This window comes from Myodes glareolus, chromosome 7, assembly GCF_982192425.1.
Source record: "Myodes glareolus chromosome 7, mMyoGla1.1, whole genome shotgun sequence".
Lineage (NCBI taxonomy): Eukaryota > Metazoa > Chordata > Mammalia > Rodentia > Cricetidae > Myodes > Myodes glareolus.
Window position 1 is genome coordinate 100,379,274 of NC_142032.1, and position 18,535 is coordinate 100,397,808.

The window sequence follows — 18,535 nt, forward strand, 5'->3', positions numbered from 1 at the left end:
TTTTTAGCTGCAAATGAATTATGATAATGTAGAATGACATCACAGATCAACCTTTTTGAAAAATAGAACTACTCCACATGAGGTTACACATACTGGATCAAACTGTCAAGGAAGAAAAACTAGCAATTTAAGACAATGGATTGTTTAAACTACTCCAAATGTCACATAGACCATTTCATGGAGTACAAGTGACAACAGGCACAGGGCTGCTGATAACAGTCATGTCTTGTTAAAGCTTGACTCAAGCACTGGATTTTTTTTTTTGGTCTGTGAGTATGTCAGCATCCCTCATCTAGTACCTTTATATTCTTTAGGCCATACTTTGTTCTTGATTATTTTTTCTTTATATATAATACTATTACATGTCACATATTGTTCTGTTTTAAGGCTGATCTATAATAGGCAGACTTTAGTTCAGGTACAAAAGAGCCCACCTGTACCTAATGTTTCTGGTACTGCAGGCAGTGTTGTGCCGTGGGATAAAGAGAGTGACCTCTGTTAGAAATGGCTTACCCTCTCAGTGTTCTCAAGGACTCAGATGTCTTTAATACCCTTCTCCTTTCCTGGCACAGTATCATGGGGTTGGTGTGTCTCGGAGGACATGGGATAAACATGCTTACGTCTGTGACAGACGTCTCACCGTGTTCCCGTACTTCTCTTTCAATAAGCACAGACATCATGTGCCAGTGTACTAATTTATATTACAGTTATAAATGCTATCTCATATACAGACAGCAGAAAAAAACAGGCTTGTCTCACAATGATAGTAACAATGATATCCGGGGATTTCTTCCTTAATGGCAGGGCCCAGACTGAATGAATGAATGGGGCAACCGGACAGCATGCATGCATTAATTCATTGCTCTCCACTCACAATTACAGATGTAGTGTCTAGTCACCTCAAACCTCTTTGTAGTATGGGCCACCCACTCACAAATAATGACACAGAGACTTATTACAGCCTGGCCTTAGCTTAGGCTCATTCCCAACTAGCTCTTTTTTAAATTTTATTGCTAGCTATATTTACTACTTATTGGGAACCAACTAGTGCTTATAACTTAACCTGTTCCTATTCTATGTTCTGCCACATGACATTTACCTCTCCCATTCTGTACATCCAGCCTGCTCCACATCTTGCAGGCATTCCCTGCATGCCTAGATTCATCTCTTCTTCCTCTCTCTCCCTGGAAATTCCATCTACCCACTCCTACCTAGCTATTGACCATTCAGCTCTTTATTAAACCAATCAGGTGCCTTAGGCAGGTGAGGCAAAGCACACACACATCTTCACGCAGGATAAGCAAACACTCCCTAAGCTCCTTTGACGTTCCTGCAATGAGGGGCTGTAACCTCCCTGGACTCCATCCTTTCTCCCGTAGGCTTTCTTTGCTCAGGGTGATTTGTCGCAGCAACAGGAATGAAACTAAGACTCGAAAGATGCAAAACGGTTATTCAGAAATAACACACTATCCAAAGTGGAAGTTGAGACAATAATGTCATTCACAGCACCAACAAAATAAACACTTCAGTCCCGACCTGCTGGACTTTCCCTGGGCCTGAGAGGGATGGTGAGTGTCGGGACTCAGACCTCCCCCTTGGCCACTGGAAAAAACACACACACTGAGTTGGGAGGATGTCAAAGCAAGGTCTTGTTTAATTGTATTATAAGGCAGGAACTTGTATAGGCTGAGATATGGGGTGGAGGGGAAAGCCTGGGATGGGCCAAGGTGGAGCAAGGAACAAGGGCCAGTAATATTCTGCCACGTTAGTGGTAGCTGGGCAGAGGCGGGCCTAGGTCGGGTTGTGCTGAGTCCCTTTCTGTGCGGAAGTTATAGTCAAAGAAAGGTCTCCAAACTCGAGCTAGGCTCAGGAAGTTACACTAGGCTGCACGCCAGCTCAAGTTAGGCTCAGCAGGTTACACTGGGCATCATGCCCAGGCCTCATGAGGCCCAATAAGTCATGTGGCTTATAATGTCCAGAAATCATAAATATCCTTATTATGTACAAGACAGTCAAGTTAGTATTCTATATTTACTGATACTTGGTTTCATACACCATCTTAAGTTACGTGCATTTCAATTTACAGTTTAAAAACCTCTGTATTTGTTACAGTGAAAGAAAGGACTTGAATTTGTAGACCAGAAATAACTCTACTCTAGGCTCATTACTGCTTACATTTTCTATTCCTTGACTCCCTGTTGAACATGAGATATCTTGGGCAAATCGACACATTCTCATTAGTAATGGTTTCTAGGCCAGTTCTTATGGATTGTTTAAATAACAGGGAAGAGTGGCTAACTGGCTTTGTCACATTTCTTGAAGACAGAGGGAAATACAGAAGTCAGAGGGCATAGATGTTATACTGATTGGTCTAGCTAGCCCTCGGCTTGATTTGAGCTGTCTTTGAGGATATCAACAAGAGTAAATGGGTAAGCATCTCTCCTAAATGATTCCAGATTCACCACATCTAAGCACGACTTAAAGTATTAAAGTACAGAAGGGAGACCATGGGAAGAAATGCTTGAATGGCACGGGTATGTCCAGATGAAGGCGAGCCTCAAGGCAAGCAGTAATATCAGAAATGGATGAGAATGAGCAAACTCAGGAGTTCAGACGGCACAGGGTCATGGGAACTGGGCAGTCCCAAGGATTAAAGTATGGATAAGCAGGGTGGGGAAAGCAGCATTGAGAGAACGTGTAAATGAGTGACCCATGGTTTGTGACATTGAAGAAGGACACCATGCCCTCTTCACAGTCAAGGAAAACCCCAACCCGCTGGAGAGGGGCAGCCACAAGGGGGTCAGAACGGTAGGGTCACAGTTGGAAGAATCCTCAAAGACACTATACTTTGATCCATCCTGTAACCCTATAACCCAGTAGCCATTCTGAGGTTTATATCTGTGGCAAACATTTGGCTTATTTTTGCCTCTCCTGACATCAAACTTTAAAGTACGTTTTCTAACGTAAACTCCCAGCGTCCAGGCATTCTTCTTAGACACATCCACTTCCCAGTAATGTTTCCCTGAGGAGAAACATTTGGCGCCCAAGATACCATTATTATAACACTTAAATGGCCAAATAGGCACAGATGTCACTTGTCTGTGATCTTCTGAAAGAATAAGATTCAAATTTAGGTTTTCTGGATTAAATGTGAAATCCGCTGCAAGAGAAAAAAAAGAAAGAAAAAGGTCAGGTGACCAATACAGAGGTGGCTTGTTTGATGACATCATGAAAAGCAAAACCTGGAAAGGTTAGAGGGAACTAATACTGATAGATTGCGGCAGACGGTAAAACAATACAAAAATGTTATACAGCTGTTGTTTTAGGACAGTGTCTTGCTAAGTAGCCCAGGTTAGCCTTAGACAAGCGATTCTCCTGCCTCACCTCCCTAGTGCTCAGATTATAGGCATATACCACCATAGGAAGCCATAGAAGAACACTCTGTGTGCACATGGTGACCCTGGAGACCACAAAGGTGATGAGACCTCACTGAACCAACCCTTCGGAAAGGTGACCAGAATACTGTGATGTGAAGATCTGCAACTTCTTACCCCAATAGCCCCGGACAGCTGTTAACTCTGAAACGATAAAAGATTTGGTGACTTTTCATCAGAAGCAAAAAAAATGGGAATACTTCTCTCTAGAGGTAAGGAAGGCTGGTAGAGTGAAGCTGCAGCTGGTAAGTGAGAGACCAAACCGAATCCTTCCCAGTTCTCCCCCAGACACAACTGGACCCTCTTCCTCACAGGATGCCCCTCCCTGACCCCCTGCTCTCTTCATCTGCAGACTTACCCCTCCCCAGCGGCCCACACCCACACTTGCCACTGCGCCTCACTCACCTCTAAACTGTCGGAGCATGTCGCTCAGATCAGGAGCTTGGAATATCTTCTTCAGTTTACTAGAAACCGCTTTTGGCTTCTTCAACATCCAGATTTGACTCCTGGAGGTGAAGACATATTTTACCTTTACATCTGTCTCCTTGTTGTCTCTGACACCATTGCCTTTATCCCCTCCACATCATTGATTAACTTGATACTTGAATCTCAGAGAAAGCCCTGACTTTTTTTTTTTTTTTTTGAGACAAAGTTTCTTTGTGTGGTCCTGGGTGTCTTAGAACTTGCTCTGTAGACCAGGATGGCCTCAAACTCACAGAGATCTGCCTGCCCTGCTCCACAAAAACAAAAACAAACCCCCAAATGAGTCTTGTTTTAATTTCATGTGTTTTAAAGGAAGTTGATGCTATTAGATAGGCAACTCCAAGGCTGAGTGGTGGTGGCCTGCACCTTTAATCCCAGTGTTGTGCCCAGATTACGACCCTCAGAGAGAGACCACCAGAGAGGCCCAGACTGTAATAAGCAAGGTTTAATCAGCATAATACAAACATGTTCGGAACTCATCTCCATCCCCGTTATAGTGAGGTAGAAAGAGGAGTTGTATCTCCTCTGTGGGGTCAGCTTTTAAAGGCATAACTACAAAGAGAATCTTTGAAGCTGCTTTGGTACAGGGTGCAAGGACTTTTGCTCCCTCCCATTTTGTTAAATCAGCTATTTCCTTGTTCTTAGAGCAAGGCCACTGTTCCTGAGTTAGGACATCTTTATCAGCCTGTACTAAGTGGCTGGCTGGGCTGAGCTAAGTGACCTTGTGCTCAGAATGTCCCAGGTGGGAGACGGGAAGGCCACTATCTTCCTGGGAAAACATTCTGCTAGGAAATTTCTTCTCACCACTTTGAGAATAAGGGGTGAGCGTCCTACACCAGCACTCTATGAATTAGAGGCCAGCTTGGTTTAGAGTGAATTTCAGAACAGTTCCAAAGCTACAGAGAAACCCTGTCTCAAAAAAACAACAACAAAAACAAAAACCAGATTGGCAACTACAGATCAAGGATATTTAACATAAGAGCTTGTAAACCATGCCAAACAAGAGAATAATTTTGGAAACTTAGATAAGAATCACAAACCCCAACGTGTGTGTGTTTCTACAAGTCAGTAGAAATCTTCTATTCTCAGTGAACAAAGTCCCCATGGCCTGTCTAGGCCTTGGTCAGGCTTTCTGTTTACCAAACACCTATGAAGCAGGAGATCAGGAATGGCGGCAGGGAGCCTGCAGGGGTGAAGTGAAGTCACAGGAAAATGACGTTGACATTGCTAATGCCCTTCGTGACCCCAACTCTGACTTAAAACGCCATGTTCACTGCCACTGAGTCTAGTTCATTCTCTGAGGGGATGAGACGATCAAGTCTTTACCTGGGACCAGCAACCCACTTCAACCGTTAACCAAGAAAATGTCTCGGTGGCTTGTCCACCTGAGGTTCCCATTTCTCAAATGACTCTAGATTGTCAAAACTGACAAGAAAACTGATAGGGACAACTACTACTCCATCTTCACTACACACACCCCACTTGGAGTCATCCATACTTACCATTTCAAGGTACCGCTCATATCCTAGGGAGAAGAAAATAAAACCACAAGTCACAAAGTGTGAGCTTAGAGCAGGGTTAGTGGAAAGGAGCAAAGGAGGAAGGGGAATCAAAGAACCAAGAGTAAATTATTTTATCTTTTTTTCTAGATAGCGTCTTTTGATGTGGCCCAGGCTGGTGCTAAACTGTTGATCCTCCCGCTTTAGCCTCTTAAGCACTGAGGTTACATATATTTGCCAGCAAAAACTGGCTAAAAATATGGTTTCTTTCGTGTGTGTGTGTGTGTGTGTGTGTGTGTGTGTGTGTGTGTTGTTTGTTTCTTGTTTTTTGTTTTCCGAGACAGGGTTTCTCTGTGTAACTTTAGAGCCTATTCTGGCTCTACTCACAGGGATCTGCTTGCCTCTGCCTCCCAAGTGCTGGGATGGGATTAAAGGCCTGCACAATCATCACCCTGCTAGTTTCTTTCCTTCTCCTTTTTAAAAAGTTATGTCAAAATACCAACAGAACTGGCAACCCTTAGCCTAAACACACCAGGAAAAAATAAAGGAGAGGTAGAGTTTTCAAATGGGGAAGAAAAGATGAGACACTGCTACTGGCCTTGGACAAATAATAAATAAACAAACTGAAAAGTTTCTGCTTCCCAAAAAGCTTCTTTGCCGAGTCAATAATCCAAAGCAAACCAAATTAGAAAAGGCCCAGGTTTAATGAATATCAGTGCTCCCGGATGGCTTTCCAGCCCCCCAGAAAGGAAGACCAGAAAACTATGTGTTTGTTCTCTGGGTTTGTTTGTTTTAAAATACCCTGTGGGAGTGTTCTTGAACATCTCTGGGGAGGGGTTATGGTTTGGTGGCTTTCTCAGAGGTGGAGTCTGCCCAATGCCCAGAGTGCCAGGCTTGGGGTGGAGCTTCCACCCATACATTCCTGACTCTGGGTATAAGGGTGCCAGGAGCTGGAGTGAAGCCTCCATCAGAACACAAGCAAACAAAACTGAAAAGAACCACAGGAGCTGGGGTGTGGCTTGGAGGAAGAATTCTTACCTAGCAAGTGTGAGGCTCTGGATTCAACTCCTTAAGCCCTCTCCACCCTGGTTTGTTGTGTTATGAACAAAGTAGGTAAGTTAGAGGAGAGGAACGGATCCCGGAAGTGCAGAAGCAACCAACAGTGAATCAAGAAGAGAGAAAACATGCATAGGATGAACGCATGCAAAGAGATTAGATTGGAAGTCAAGCTTCATGAAAGGAAAAGTCAACCATGGCTTCACTGCTGAATTTTACTAAAAGCTTAAAAGAATAAGAAACACCAATATTTTACAATATTTTAAAAAATCTTCCAAAAAACAAAAAATGGCTTCACGTAATACTAAAATTGTTGAATCATCACAAGAAGAAGCCAATGAAAGCATCATGGAGCTGGGGTAGAGCTTGGCAGGAGGGTGCTAGGGATAAAAATGAAAAAGGGCAGTCAAGACGGCCTAGTGGGTAAAGGTCCTGCTGCCAAGCCCCGGACCCAGTCCCTGGGATCATATGGTGGGTCCCTCTCAGGCTAACATCTTACTTAATGGCAACAAACAAACAAACAAACACAACACAACAAAACAAAACAAAACAAAACTGGAATGGGGTTTCCCTTTAGACTGGAAAAGAGGCAATAATCTTCCCTTCCATGACTTCCATTAGTGCTGAGTGCACGAGGAAGGAAAGGGGCGATGTCTCTGTGCCTGCCTTGAGGTGCTCATTCCTACCTGCAGCAGCTCCGCCGCTGGCCACCGGCACCGAAGCTCCAGATCTGAAATAAGTTCCTGCACCACCTGGCTCTGATGAGCCAGCTCAGCTTCTGCCTCCGCCAGGCTGGCGAGTATCAGCTGCTCCTCTTCCCCAAGTTTTTTCAGCTCTCTCTGCTCCTCCTCGTCCAGGATTCTTCTGAGCTGATCAAAACCCGTTTGTATCCTCTGTCTCTCAGTCTGGATCTGGCACTGCAGGAATGCACAGGGAGAGAGAGAGAGAAGAAGAGAGGAAAGAGGAGAGGAGGGGAGAGGGGAGGGGAGGGGAGGGGAGGGGAGGGGAGGGGAGAAGAGAAGAGAAGAGAAGAGAAAAGAGAAGAGAAGAGAAGAGAAGAGAAGAGAAGAGAAGAGAAGAGAAGAGAAGAGAAGAGAAGAGAAGAGAAGAGAAGAGAAGAGAAGAGGAGATTAAGATGTCACTATAAGGCAGCAGAACTTAAACCAGGGTGGACAGAGGAAGAGAACAGCAATCTGGGGGATGCTATTTTTAGCTTCTATTTTCCCTTTATTACAAGTCAACCCAAACAGGGACAAAACTAAACAATCCCCTCCTTGTCTTATTTAGGTGACCTCCAAAGCTAATACGAGACTGGAATGAAGCTCAACTTGTAACGAATGTCTTGGGCACTCATGGCGCTCTGCATTAGCACTTCTGGTTTTGAAATTTAGAGAACGTTTTTTTTTCCTTTTTGCCTGGTGTCTTCCAGCAGAAGTGTCAGAGCCTCCAGGGACAAAAGGAGAACAAAGACTCTCCCAGCCTTCAACATTATACAGTTTATCATTGTGTTTGGTTCCAAATATTCATGTGTATTTACAACAAGTCTGCCCCCATCCCTCATCCCTAAAAAGGAACTTATAGATAGCTTTGAACGCATTGATTGTCAGGGAACAAAGATGAGGGCCCAAGCATCTCCTGCCTTCCAGGAAATTCTGTCTTCTTCAATGTCAGCTTCCAATTTCTCTGCCTTCTCCTGCTCCTTCCTCAGCCTCCTGAGAGCATTCTGGAGATTCTCCTGTGAGAAAGGAATCATATCTGTCATGCTTGCCACCTGGACAGAGAACTAAAAAAGAAACCAGGTTGTTCCCAGTTTGTAGAAGTCATGAGGTTGATGCTGATAAAGAAGAACATCTAAAGAGAAGGCATTCTTTATCCCTAGGGGAATGGAGCCATCATCCACATACCAACGGGAGCCTGCATCTCTTTCCTCAGAGAAAGTACAGACCATGTAGCAAGTGCAATCCTTCCTCACCCCGATGACCTTCCAGTTGGCAGTATTCCCCAGCAGAGGCCATGCTGAGAGGCAAGCTGAAAGCATTCCCCATCATGCACACAGGGGAAAGAAATCCCGAAACCTTCTGCTCTTGATCAAGAGATTGTGTGTTACTACAAGCCAACCCATTACATAAACGGAAAGAAAAGACATTTCTAGGCATTAGGGACCGAATATGAGGTAAGGGCTCAATATTATGGTGGTAATGTGAATCAAGAAGGTCGGAAGTTGCCGGTCTGTAGTGGCGCATGCCTTTAATCCCAGCACTTGGGAGGCAGTGAGGTGGATCTGTGATTTTGAGGCCAGTGTGGTCTTCGGGGCTACACAGAGAAACCCTGTCTTGGAAAAGAACGGGAGGGAGGGAAGGAGGGAGGGAGGGAGGATACAATTTCTTATCAAGAACCACTTTCTGCCCTATCCTTCTCCCTTCATGACCTTACCTGACATTCCTTGACTGCTTCCTCCCGGAGGAAAGTGTGGTGACCACGATGCTCCTGAGAACGCTCACAAACCCAGCAAATGATCTTTCTATCTTCCTTACAGAAGAGAAGGAGTTTCTCTCCATGGTGGATACAGAGATCTCTTTTTTGTCCAACGTCCAGGTTCAACTTGCCTTCCCTGAGTCTCTCTACTACGTTTGCTAGATGTTGATTAACCTGTAGATTTTCAAATGAGAATCTAGTACCACACACGGGACAGTTGCTTCTCCCTCTGGGGTTGATCACTGCATTCTTCTTGTTCGTGGTGATGCAGGCTTGGCATGCATTGTGGCCACAGCCTAGGCTCACGGGTTCTTTCAAAAGTTCTTGGCAGACAGGGCAAATGGCCTCCTTCTCTCCATTCATCGGAACTGTTGAAGCCATTCTACTGCTTCCCTGCCTTTTCTTGCCCTAACTTCTGAGGCTCTTCTTTCTTACGGACTGCTGGATGGCTAGGCAGATTATAAAATGACGGTATAGCAATCTGAAAGGCAACTTAGAAGAGCACGGTCACTTCGTATCCTTCAAGGTGGGTGATAGGATGGCAAAAAAAAAAAAAAAAAAAAAAAAAAAACCAAACCACTTAATTTTCAGCTGTGAATAGATAGAATCTGAAACAAAGAACAAACCAAGTATAATTTGGTGAATGGAACAGAAATACTCCAGAGGAAGAATGTAGTGGTGGCACAGGAAAGAGCAGGGACTGGGGCAAAATGAAGAAAGAATGAGAAACTCAGAAAACACAGTTGACACAGGCCTTGGCTCAGCACTGTGCAGAAGTGCAGGCTACCAGCACAAGTCCTGGGATCTGCAAAGCACACTAGCATGGGCAAGGTCTCTTTCCTTTTTAGAATTTGGCCACAAAATACAGTGTTGGAGTCACCCCGATGCGAACTGGCAAGTTTGGGAGTTTCCCTGCTTCCGTTATTAAAAAACAAAAGCCAGCTGGGCAGTGGTGGCACACGCCTTTAATCCTAGCACTCAGAAGGCAGAGGCAGACCTCAGTGAGTTCAAGGCCGGCCTGGTCTACTTAGCAAGTTCCAAGACAGCCAAGGCTACAAAGAGAAAAACTGTCTTGAAAAACCAAAAATAAAATTAAACTAAAGTTTAAAACTCATATATTTCAAATCAAGGTCTCACTAAGAACAAGAACAAGCCAAAGGCAAAACGGCAGAAAGAAAAGAGCTGAAGCTGCTGCGGTGGAAGCTGAAGGCGTAAAAAGAACCAGTTAACCAGAGTCTTTGAAAGGGCGAACTGGCCGAAAACATCTTAGCCAAAGGAGCCAGAAGAATGAGAGAGGTGGATGCATATTATCTGTACACCTTGTGTAAATGCACACAATGTAGAAGAACAAAAGATATCATTTTTAAAAGTTAACGAAAGCTAAGGAACATTAGAAGATGATGCTCAACCTACTGCTGATTAGCCACAACAAAAAGAGAAGCTGGACAAGCAGTGAGCAGTGTGGAGGTGTGGCTCAGTAGCTAAGAGCTTTGCGGCTCCTTCAGAGGGTTCACTGAGTCCCCGTCCCCACAGAGCGGCTCAGACCTCTCCATACCTCATGTTCCACGGGATCACATGGCACCTCCGAAGGCACACACGGCACACACACTCTCTTTCTCTCGTCCTCCCATCCTTCCTTTTTATTATTTTTGTAAATTTGTATTTTGTTGGTTTTGTTTTTTTTTTCTAGACAGGTTGTGTGTGTGTGTGTGTAGTTTTGGCTGTCCTGGAACTCCCAGAGATCCGCCTGCCTCTGTGCTGGAATTAAAGACATGCGCCACCACCACTCGGCTTAATTTGTAGTTTTGAGACAAGGTCTCAAGTAGCCCGGGCCAGGCCTCAAGTTGACAGGACAACCAAGCATGACCTGAAACTAACTTCTGATCTTCCTGCCTCCACCTTCCAAGTGCTGGAATTATAGACGTCTATCACACCCCATACTTTCTCCTGACTGTGTACTTGTTCTCTGTAATAAAACTCCCTCCAACTCCTCACAGTGCCTCTCTGGATTTTTTTCTCTAACTACAGCAAGAATCCAGAGACACTTGGTAGAGGTCTCTTCTGGGCTCACTCTTTACCTTCGAGACCTCCCCAGCCATGTTCTCACTGGAGTAACTCCCATGCCCAGGTCCTAGTCCTTTCTCCGCAGCTCCTCTGGAATGCAACATCTCTCAATTCAAAGGAAAACCGACCTGTGGTAAAGACTTCAAATTCCTCATTCTTTTTTATTTTGTTCATTTGTTTATTGAATTTTCTTTATTCTTCACACTCTTAAGATTCTTCTGAAATTTCCTAACTCTGAATACTGAAGTTGAAAGCTTTAATCTTCTAGACCTGTGATTCTGAGGCAGAGGCAGGTGGATCTCTGTGAGTTCAAGGCCAGCCTCGTCTACAGGGCTAGCTCCAGGACAGCTAGGGCTGTTACACTGAGAAACCCTGTCTCTCAAGACCGAAACAAAAACAAACAAACAAATGAAAACTCCAAAAAACAAAAGAAAAAAGAAAACTGTCATTCTATAGTATTTAGTTACTTCTGGTATTGTCTAAAAGTTACTTAATTTTTTTATTGCTATTCCTAGGTAGAGTGTAAGCTTGTATATTTATTTCATAGTTAGTAAATACTGAGTGGCTGCTTATTATACTTATTTAATACCAGAAAGTGCTTTATTTGCATTGACATTTTCATAAAAAAAATAAACACAGAAATCCGGATTAACTTCTGTGTTTGGCCATGACTAAACTGTGTCAGGACCAGAGGCATCTCCAGCAGCCAGGTGCAGACTGAGAACAAGGCAGGTGACATGAACTCTGAAAAGTGAGGCTCTTAGACAGTGACAGGTGTTGAACCCAACCATCAAGGTACAAAATGTCCCTATGTTAGCCTAGCGGGGACTACACAAGATCAACAGACAGAGAAAACATCTTAGCAAGAGTGTCAACATCACCAGCCCGCCGCTCTCCTCAGCAATGGGTAGCTCTTGTTAACTAGCTCTGAGCAAGGGAACAACGAACTGACTTAACCTTCAGTTCGAAGATCCACACAGGAAGAATGGGTGACAGCCACAGGCAGGTGAGGATGCCAAGGTCACTTAAACAAGGATGGAAGAGGCACAGGTTTGCAGTCCTGGCTACATAAGAGGATCAAGCAGGATGATATCGGAGCCCAGAAGGCCAAGGACAGCCTCAGCAATGCAGTAAGACAAGCCTCAAAAATAAATGAATGAATACATTTCTAAAACAATCAGTGCTAGGTAAAAACAAATAGCCATAAGATTGGAGCACCAAAGCTACAAAGGCTAAAAAGTTACACAGGGTTCTCCAACTTGCTGTTCTCAAGTCGGTCAAGGGCTCAGGATGTTAGGAAGGTCACTGATAACCCCGTAGTGGGAGGAGGAGGGACGTAGTGGCTCTCCTTAGTCCAGGTCCCTGAAACTACAGCAGCTAGTAGCGAGAGGGAAGGGCCAGGAGAAGGATCAAGGAAGAAGGGGGAAAGGGAGGGGAAGGGCCCTTGAGATTCCAGACCTGTTTGCAAGGTAGAACACCACAGCTGCAGAGCAGGAGCAAATGGGAGGGGCGTGCCCCGGAGAAAGAAGGGTTCCTTCAGAAACGAGGCCCTCCTATTCAACTTTCAAGTCGATTCCGCCCCAAACTCCTTTTCTCCCTTCAGATCACAATGGTTTCAGCGAGCTAAACGATCTTCCTCAAGCTTCACTGAGTTCTCTCCTCCCCGGGTCTCCCTCCCTCAGCCCTGCACAAACTTTCGCACACACCTTTGGACCCTCACCTCTGAGCCCTCCAGGTTGAAGCTGTGAGGAAAAGCCAGGGGCTGGCTTTGCTCAGCACCCGGGTTCAGCCCACCAGCAGCCCCTCCCTCTCCCGAGGCCAAGAGAAATGAAACTGAAACTCCGGACCAGCAGGATAGAGGAAGAAACTTCTGGGTCCAAGGTCTGGCAAAACTCTAGGCCGCCGATAGAGGGCGATGCAGCAATCTTGGTGATGAGGAGAACGGAAGGCTTGATCCAGGGTTGAAATTTTCAGTGGCTTTTTGGTGATTGTAGCCAAGGGTGTCGCTGACATCAGGTAGGCAGAGCCCATGATCAGGGAAGATTCCACACCGTAAGACGGCAGCCACAAACTTGGGAGAGGCAGGAGAAGCTGAAAATCAAACAAATGGCCCGCCGAGCTTTACAATTTCTTACAGCCTTTTTCAGGCCCCACGGCCAGCAGCATTTCTGCTCAGTCGCTCTCTCTGAGGGTAGTCTTGGAGTTCCTTAGTCATTAAAGGAAGTTCAGGGAGGCAGGCTCACGGGAACAGAAATCACCGGAGACAAAGTTTGAAGTCATGAAAATACACAGGTGTTCCTGAATAACACTAGCCCCTGGGTTGTGAAAATCTGCTGTGTGCCGTTTGTCTGTGACAATCTCAGGTACCCCCCCCCCCCCCCGCCCACACACACACATGCACCCCGAAGGCATAGTGTTTTTTGTTTTTGCTTTTGTTTTCCCGACTGGGTTTCTTTGTAGAACAGCCCTAGCTGGCCTAGACCAGGCTGATCTCAAACTCACAGAGACCATGCACCACTAACACCTCTTACACTGGGCTACATAATGGTTTTTAACAAACAAGCAGAACTCTTGACCTACCCAGGTAAAACCCGCTGACTTACTCCTAGTTTCTCTTAAGTAACCATAGTATTCTATCTATTTTCTTTCCCTGTCCACTCCCTCACCCCCACCCCACCCAAAATGCTGTGGAAGCTGCCAAATACAGACAGCTCTGTCTGTATACAAAGAATGACCTAGTCAACCCTCTCATTTTCTCCTTGAAGAGATGGAAATCATTACAGAAAACCACAACCAATGTGGAGTCCAGTCCCAACGGATCTACAAAACACTCCTGTACTAAGGCTCAGGGAACATAGCTGAGGAGGGAAGGGAAGACTGTAAGAGCCGGAGGACCAGGGAGTCGGCTATGATACTCTGTCTCCAGGTAGCGTCAGCTGCCCCAGGTTTCACCATCATGTCGGTGTGAGCATGAGCTCAACAAGGAAGATGCCAAACATCAAAAGGGGAGAAGGTTCTGTGTCAGGAGCGGACACTCGGACGGGGAGAAGCGCCATCATCAGACTCAACTTGGACAGAGCTGGACAGAGCTTTGGGAATCAGCAGAGGATTTAAAGGAACACTGATGTGGACACAAAGGGGCTAAGAGTTCATTCAGAAGCCACTGATGAGTGTCCTTGACCCAGGAGCACCCAAATTCCCTACTTCAATGTGAGAGTAGTTACTAAAATTTTTATAGTAATGGAACAAAGAAAATTTTATATATATATATATATATATATATATATATATATATATATATATATACAGCTCCAGAGGCTACGTGCATCATTGGAATGTTGGAACCAGGATGAAGATGGTAAGACAGGAGAAAAAACACTTCAAATAGCCAGGCAGTGGTGGTGGGGCACGGCTTTAATTCCAGCGCTTGGGAGGCAGAGACAGGAGAATCTCTGTGAGTTCGAGGCCAGCCTGCTTTACAAGAGCTAGTTCCAGGATAGGCTCCAAAGCTACAGAGAAACCCTGTCTTGAAAAACAAAAAGAAATATTTTAAATAATGGCCAAGAATAACAAAAATTAATGTCAGACAACATATCAGAAGTCCACAAAGCATAACAACACCCAGCAGAATAAATTTTCTTAATTTATTTATTTATTTATTAAAAATTTCCACCTCTTCCCTGCCTCCCTTTTCCCTCCCCCTCCTCCTCCCCTTCCCTCTTTAGTCCTAAGAGCAGTCAGGGTTCCCTGCCCGGTGGGAAGTCCAAGGTCCTCCCCCCTCCATCCAAGTCTATAAAGGTGAGCATCCAAACAAACCAGGCTCCCACAAAGTCAGTCCATGCAGTAGAATAAAAACCCAGTGCCATTGTCCTTGGCTTCTCAGTCAGCCTTCATTGACAGCCACGTTCAGAGTGTCCATTTTGATCACATGCTCCATCATTCCCAGTCCAGCTGGCCTTGGTGAGCTCCCATTAGATCAGTTCCACCGTCTCAGAGGGTGGACGCACCCCTCGTGATCCTGACTTCCTTGCTCATGTTCTCCCTCCTTCTGCTCCTCATTTGGACCTTGGGAGCTAAGTCCAGTGCTCCAGTGTGGGTCTCTGTCTCTACCTCCATCCATCGCCAGATGAAGGTTCTATGGTGATATGCAAGATATTCATCAGTGTGGCTATGGGACAAGGCCAGTTCAGGCACCCTCTCCTCTGCTGCCCAAAGAACAATCTGGGGACCTCTCCTCGGACCTGGGAGCCCCTCTAGAGACAAGTCTCTTGCAAACCCTAAAATGGCCCCCTTAATTAAGATATTTACTTCCCTGCTCCCATATCCACCCTTCCTCCATCAGAATAAATTTTTTTAAAAGCAAACAATAGAGTTGTCAGGGAAGAGAATATCCAATTAGCTGGTGCAAAGAGTTGAATATAGGGCCTTGCACATGCTAAGCCTCTCCCTTGAGTTCCTCCTGAAATTAATTTTTAATTATGTAGTGTTGTGCCCAGATACAACCCCCAGAGAGAGACTATCAGAACCCAGTAGTTGTGCCCAGACTGTAATAAGCAAGGTTTAATCAGCATAATACAAACATGTTTGGAACTCATCTCCATCCCCGTTACAACGAGGTAGAGAGGAGTTGTATCTCCTCTGTGGGGTAAGCTTTTAAAGGCCTAACTACAAAGAGACTCTTTGAAGATGCTTTGGCACTGGTGCAAGGACTTTTGCTCCCTCCCATCCTGCTAAGTCAGCTTTTTCCTGTTCTTAGAGCAAGGCCTAAGTTAGGCCATCTTTATCAGCCTGTACCAGGTGGCTGACTGGGCTGAGCTAAGTGACCTTGTGCTGGGAATCTCCCAGGTGGGAGAGGGGAAGGCCACTATCTTCCTGGGAAAACATTCTGCTAGGAAATTTCTTCTCCCCTTTGAGAATAAGGGGTGAGGGTTCCATATGTAGTATGTCAGTAAACTAAAAAGTGAAGCTATTAAGATAATACAATTTTTGTTTTAAAATTAAGATTTCTTTACATTGAATTATTTTATAACTTAGATAAAATTTAAATCGCCCTGTAATAAAGTAACTTTTTCAAATAATACATGTGTTGTTGGGACCTAATGGAGTCCTGGCCTTCCTACTCACCTCCTCTGATGGTGACCTTTCTTGCCCTTGTTCTGGGTTTCTGAGAAACTTGCAAGTTCCCTGCTCTCAGAGCTGTTTACCAACCCTGCTTCCTGAGCAAGCATTGTCTTGGCCCTAACTGGAGGATCTGGTGATGAGGTCTCCATTCTGCTGACCCACTTGTCTGGGTTAGGTAATGTCCTAGGTGATGTACAATAAAGGCTTCTGATTCTGCAACATCCAGACTGCATGTTCCATTAATCTTGACATCCTTCGCTCGGACTTGGAATCCAGGCTGTGCTGGCGTGGCAATGTGTAGTAATTTTTTATTTAAAAATAATTCTTTTAGGGGCTGGAGAGATGGCTCAGGGGTTAAGAGCACTGACTGCTGGCTGCTCTTCCAGAGGTCCTGAATTCAATTCCCAACAAGGTGGCTCACAACCATCTATAAGATCTGGTGCCTTCTTCTGGTGAGCAGGCATACATGCAGACAGACATTGTATACATAATAAATAAATCTTTTTTAAAAATTTTATTATTAAGAAAGAGTCTTACGTAGCCCCTGGCTCGTAACCCCTTATGTAGACCAGGCTGGTCTTGAGTCCAGAGATCTGTCTGTGTCTGCCTCCCAAGCACTAGCGTTAAAGTCATAAGCCACCACACTTGGCTCTTGTTTTTAATTATGTATATATGTGTGTTTGTGAGTTAGTACACCTGAATACAGTATCCAGGGAGGCCAGTAGAAACTGGCAAGTCCGCTGGAACCAGTTACGGATTGTGGGCTTTCTGGATACACGAGTGCAGGGAACAGACCTCAGGTCTCTGCAAGAGCAGCGAGCACTTTCAGTTGCGGAGCCATTGTCCTTCCAGGCCAGGCCATAATTTTGTTTGCCACTGATATTTGCTGCTGCTCCGACTGAAAGTCAAGGTTGTCCTTACACATGCTGATATGGTCTGTCTGGGAACTCTTGCATCACACTTCTTAGAGAAAGCTAATTTGTATTCAAAAATGACTAGTATGTTAAATTGCAGACAAAAGCAGGAATAAAATAACTGGCAGAACTGTGAGATACTAGGTAGGAACTAAAACTAAAAATCATCCAAATATTCTATTACTTAATCTCCGCAACACCGTGGAAGAATATTACATGACACAGGGGAGGGGCAGACAGAGCCGACTTGAGGCTTGATAGATGAATAAAGCCTGGAAATAGACCCTCCCATATGTGACCAGGTCGGTGGACAAAGGGTCATTTTCGGGATACCTCCTTGGAGCTTTCTAGGCTTTCAACAAGGGGTTTTGTAAACACTGCTTCCATGCAGTCAAAGAGATAGGTTTTAGTCCACACTTTGCACCATTTATGAAAATTATGTCAATGAGGATTGTGAGGTTAATGTAAAATCTAAAATTATGGAATATACAGAAGAAAACTAAGATAATAATCTTGATTTGGATTTAAGACTTTTCATTCTTTTCTTCTTGTATTTATTTCTTTTATAGTCGTATTTGATTTTTCGTATTTTGAAACAGAGTCTAAGTAAACCTGGCTGCCCTGAGACTCACTATATAGACCAGGCTGGTCTTGAACTCAAGGAGTGTGCCACCACACACAGTTAAACTGATATTTTGAGGTAGTCTTGCCCTACCTATTGTTTGGGCCGACCTTAACACTCATGTTAGATAACTTGGGAGACAGAGACAGGTGGATCTCTGTGAGTTCGAGGCCAGTCTCGTCTACAGAGTGAGGTCCAGGACAAGACAGAACTGTTACACAAAAAAACATCTTGAAAAACCATAAAACAAACAAATAAATAAGAAAAAATGACATGTTAGTATTTGTTTGATGTATATTTCAGAGTAGCTTAACTTAGGTGAGAAGACTTCAGCCTCAAGATCCCTCTGGACAAGGTTAGAGCTGAATGCTTTCTCTAGTCTATGTAAGCAAGACTTCCTTGAGGCTTAATGAATTTCTTTGGTGTCTAGGGTTATTTTCTGGACCTCTTTGGACTCATCAAGCCAATTTAAGGTTTAGAGGTTTGGACTAACTCCTTTGGCATGGACTTATTTTATGAGAAAAGTAAACGAGAAAGGAGCAATACAGGCGGAGCAGTGCAGGTCAGGATGAGGAGCCTGCCCCTGGCTTCTGGGATGCCATGCACGTGATATGGCCCACAAGACCCGCACTAGGCTTTTTCCAGAGGCAAAAGCCTCAGAGTAGAAATGTTTTCCAGGCTCAGGCTCCTCTCCAGCCATCTCCTGGAAGTTTATGTTTCTGCCAGTGTTCAATCATGGTCTTTTCTGTCACACCCGTGGGGGTCTGGAGAGATGGCTCAGTAGTAGGGTATGCTTTCCTCTTCCAGAGGACCCACGTTCCATCCTCAGCAGCCATGGAAGGCAGCACTCACCTGCCTGGAACGTCA

General features: G+C 44.8%; 1 protein-coding gene across 1 annotated transcript; it reads right to left on the reverse strand.

The window, feature by feature from the left end:
* Nucleotides 1–1,625: 1,625 nt before the first annotated feature.
* On the reverse strand, nucleotides 1,626–12,867 carry Trim34 (tripartite motif containing 34). The gene is given in 9 exon segments (XM_085692838.2): nucleotides 1,626–2,801; nucleotides 2,804–3,160; nucleotides 3,552–3,578; nucleotides 3,840–3,940; nucleotides 5,420–5,442; nucleotides 7,159–7,389; nucleotides 8,112–8,207; nucleotides 8,906–9,555; nucleotides 12,732–12,867. Coding segments are annotated over 8 exon segments (1,458 nt in total). The 5' UTR covers nucleotides 9,329–9,555; nucleotides 12,732–12,867; the 3' UTR covers nucleotides 1,626–2,601.
* Between the last annotated feature and the right edge of the window lie 5,668 nt (nucleotides 12,868–18,535).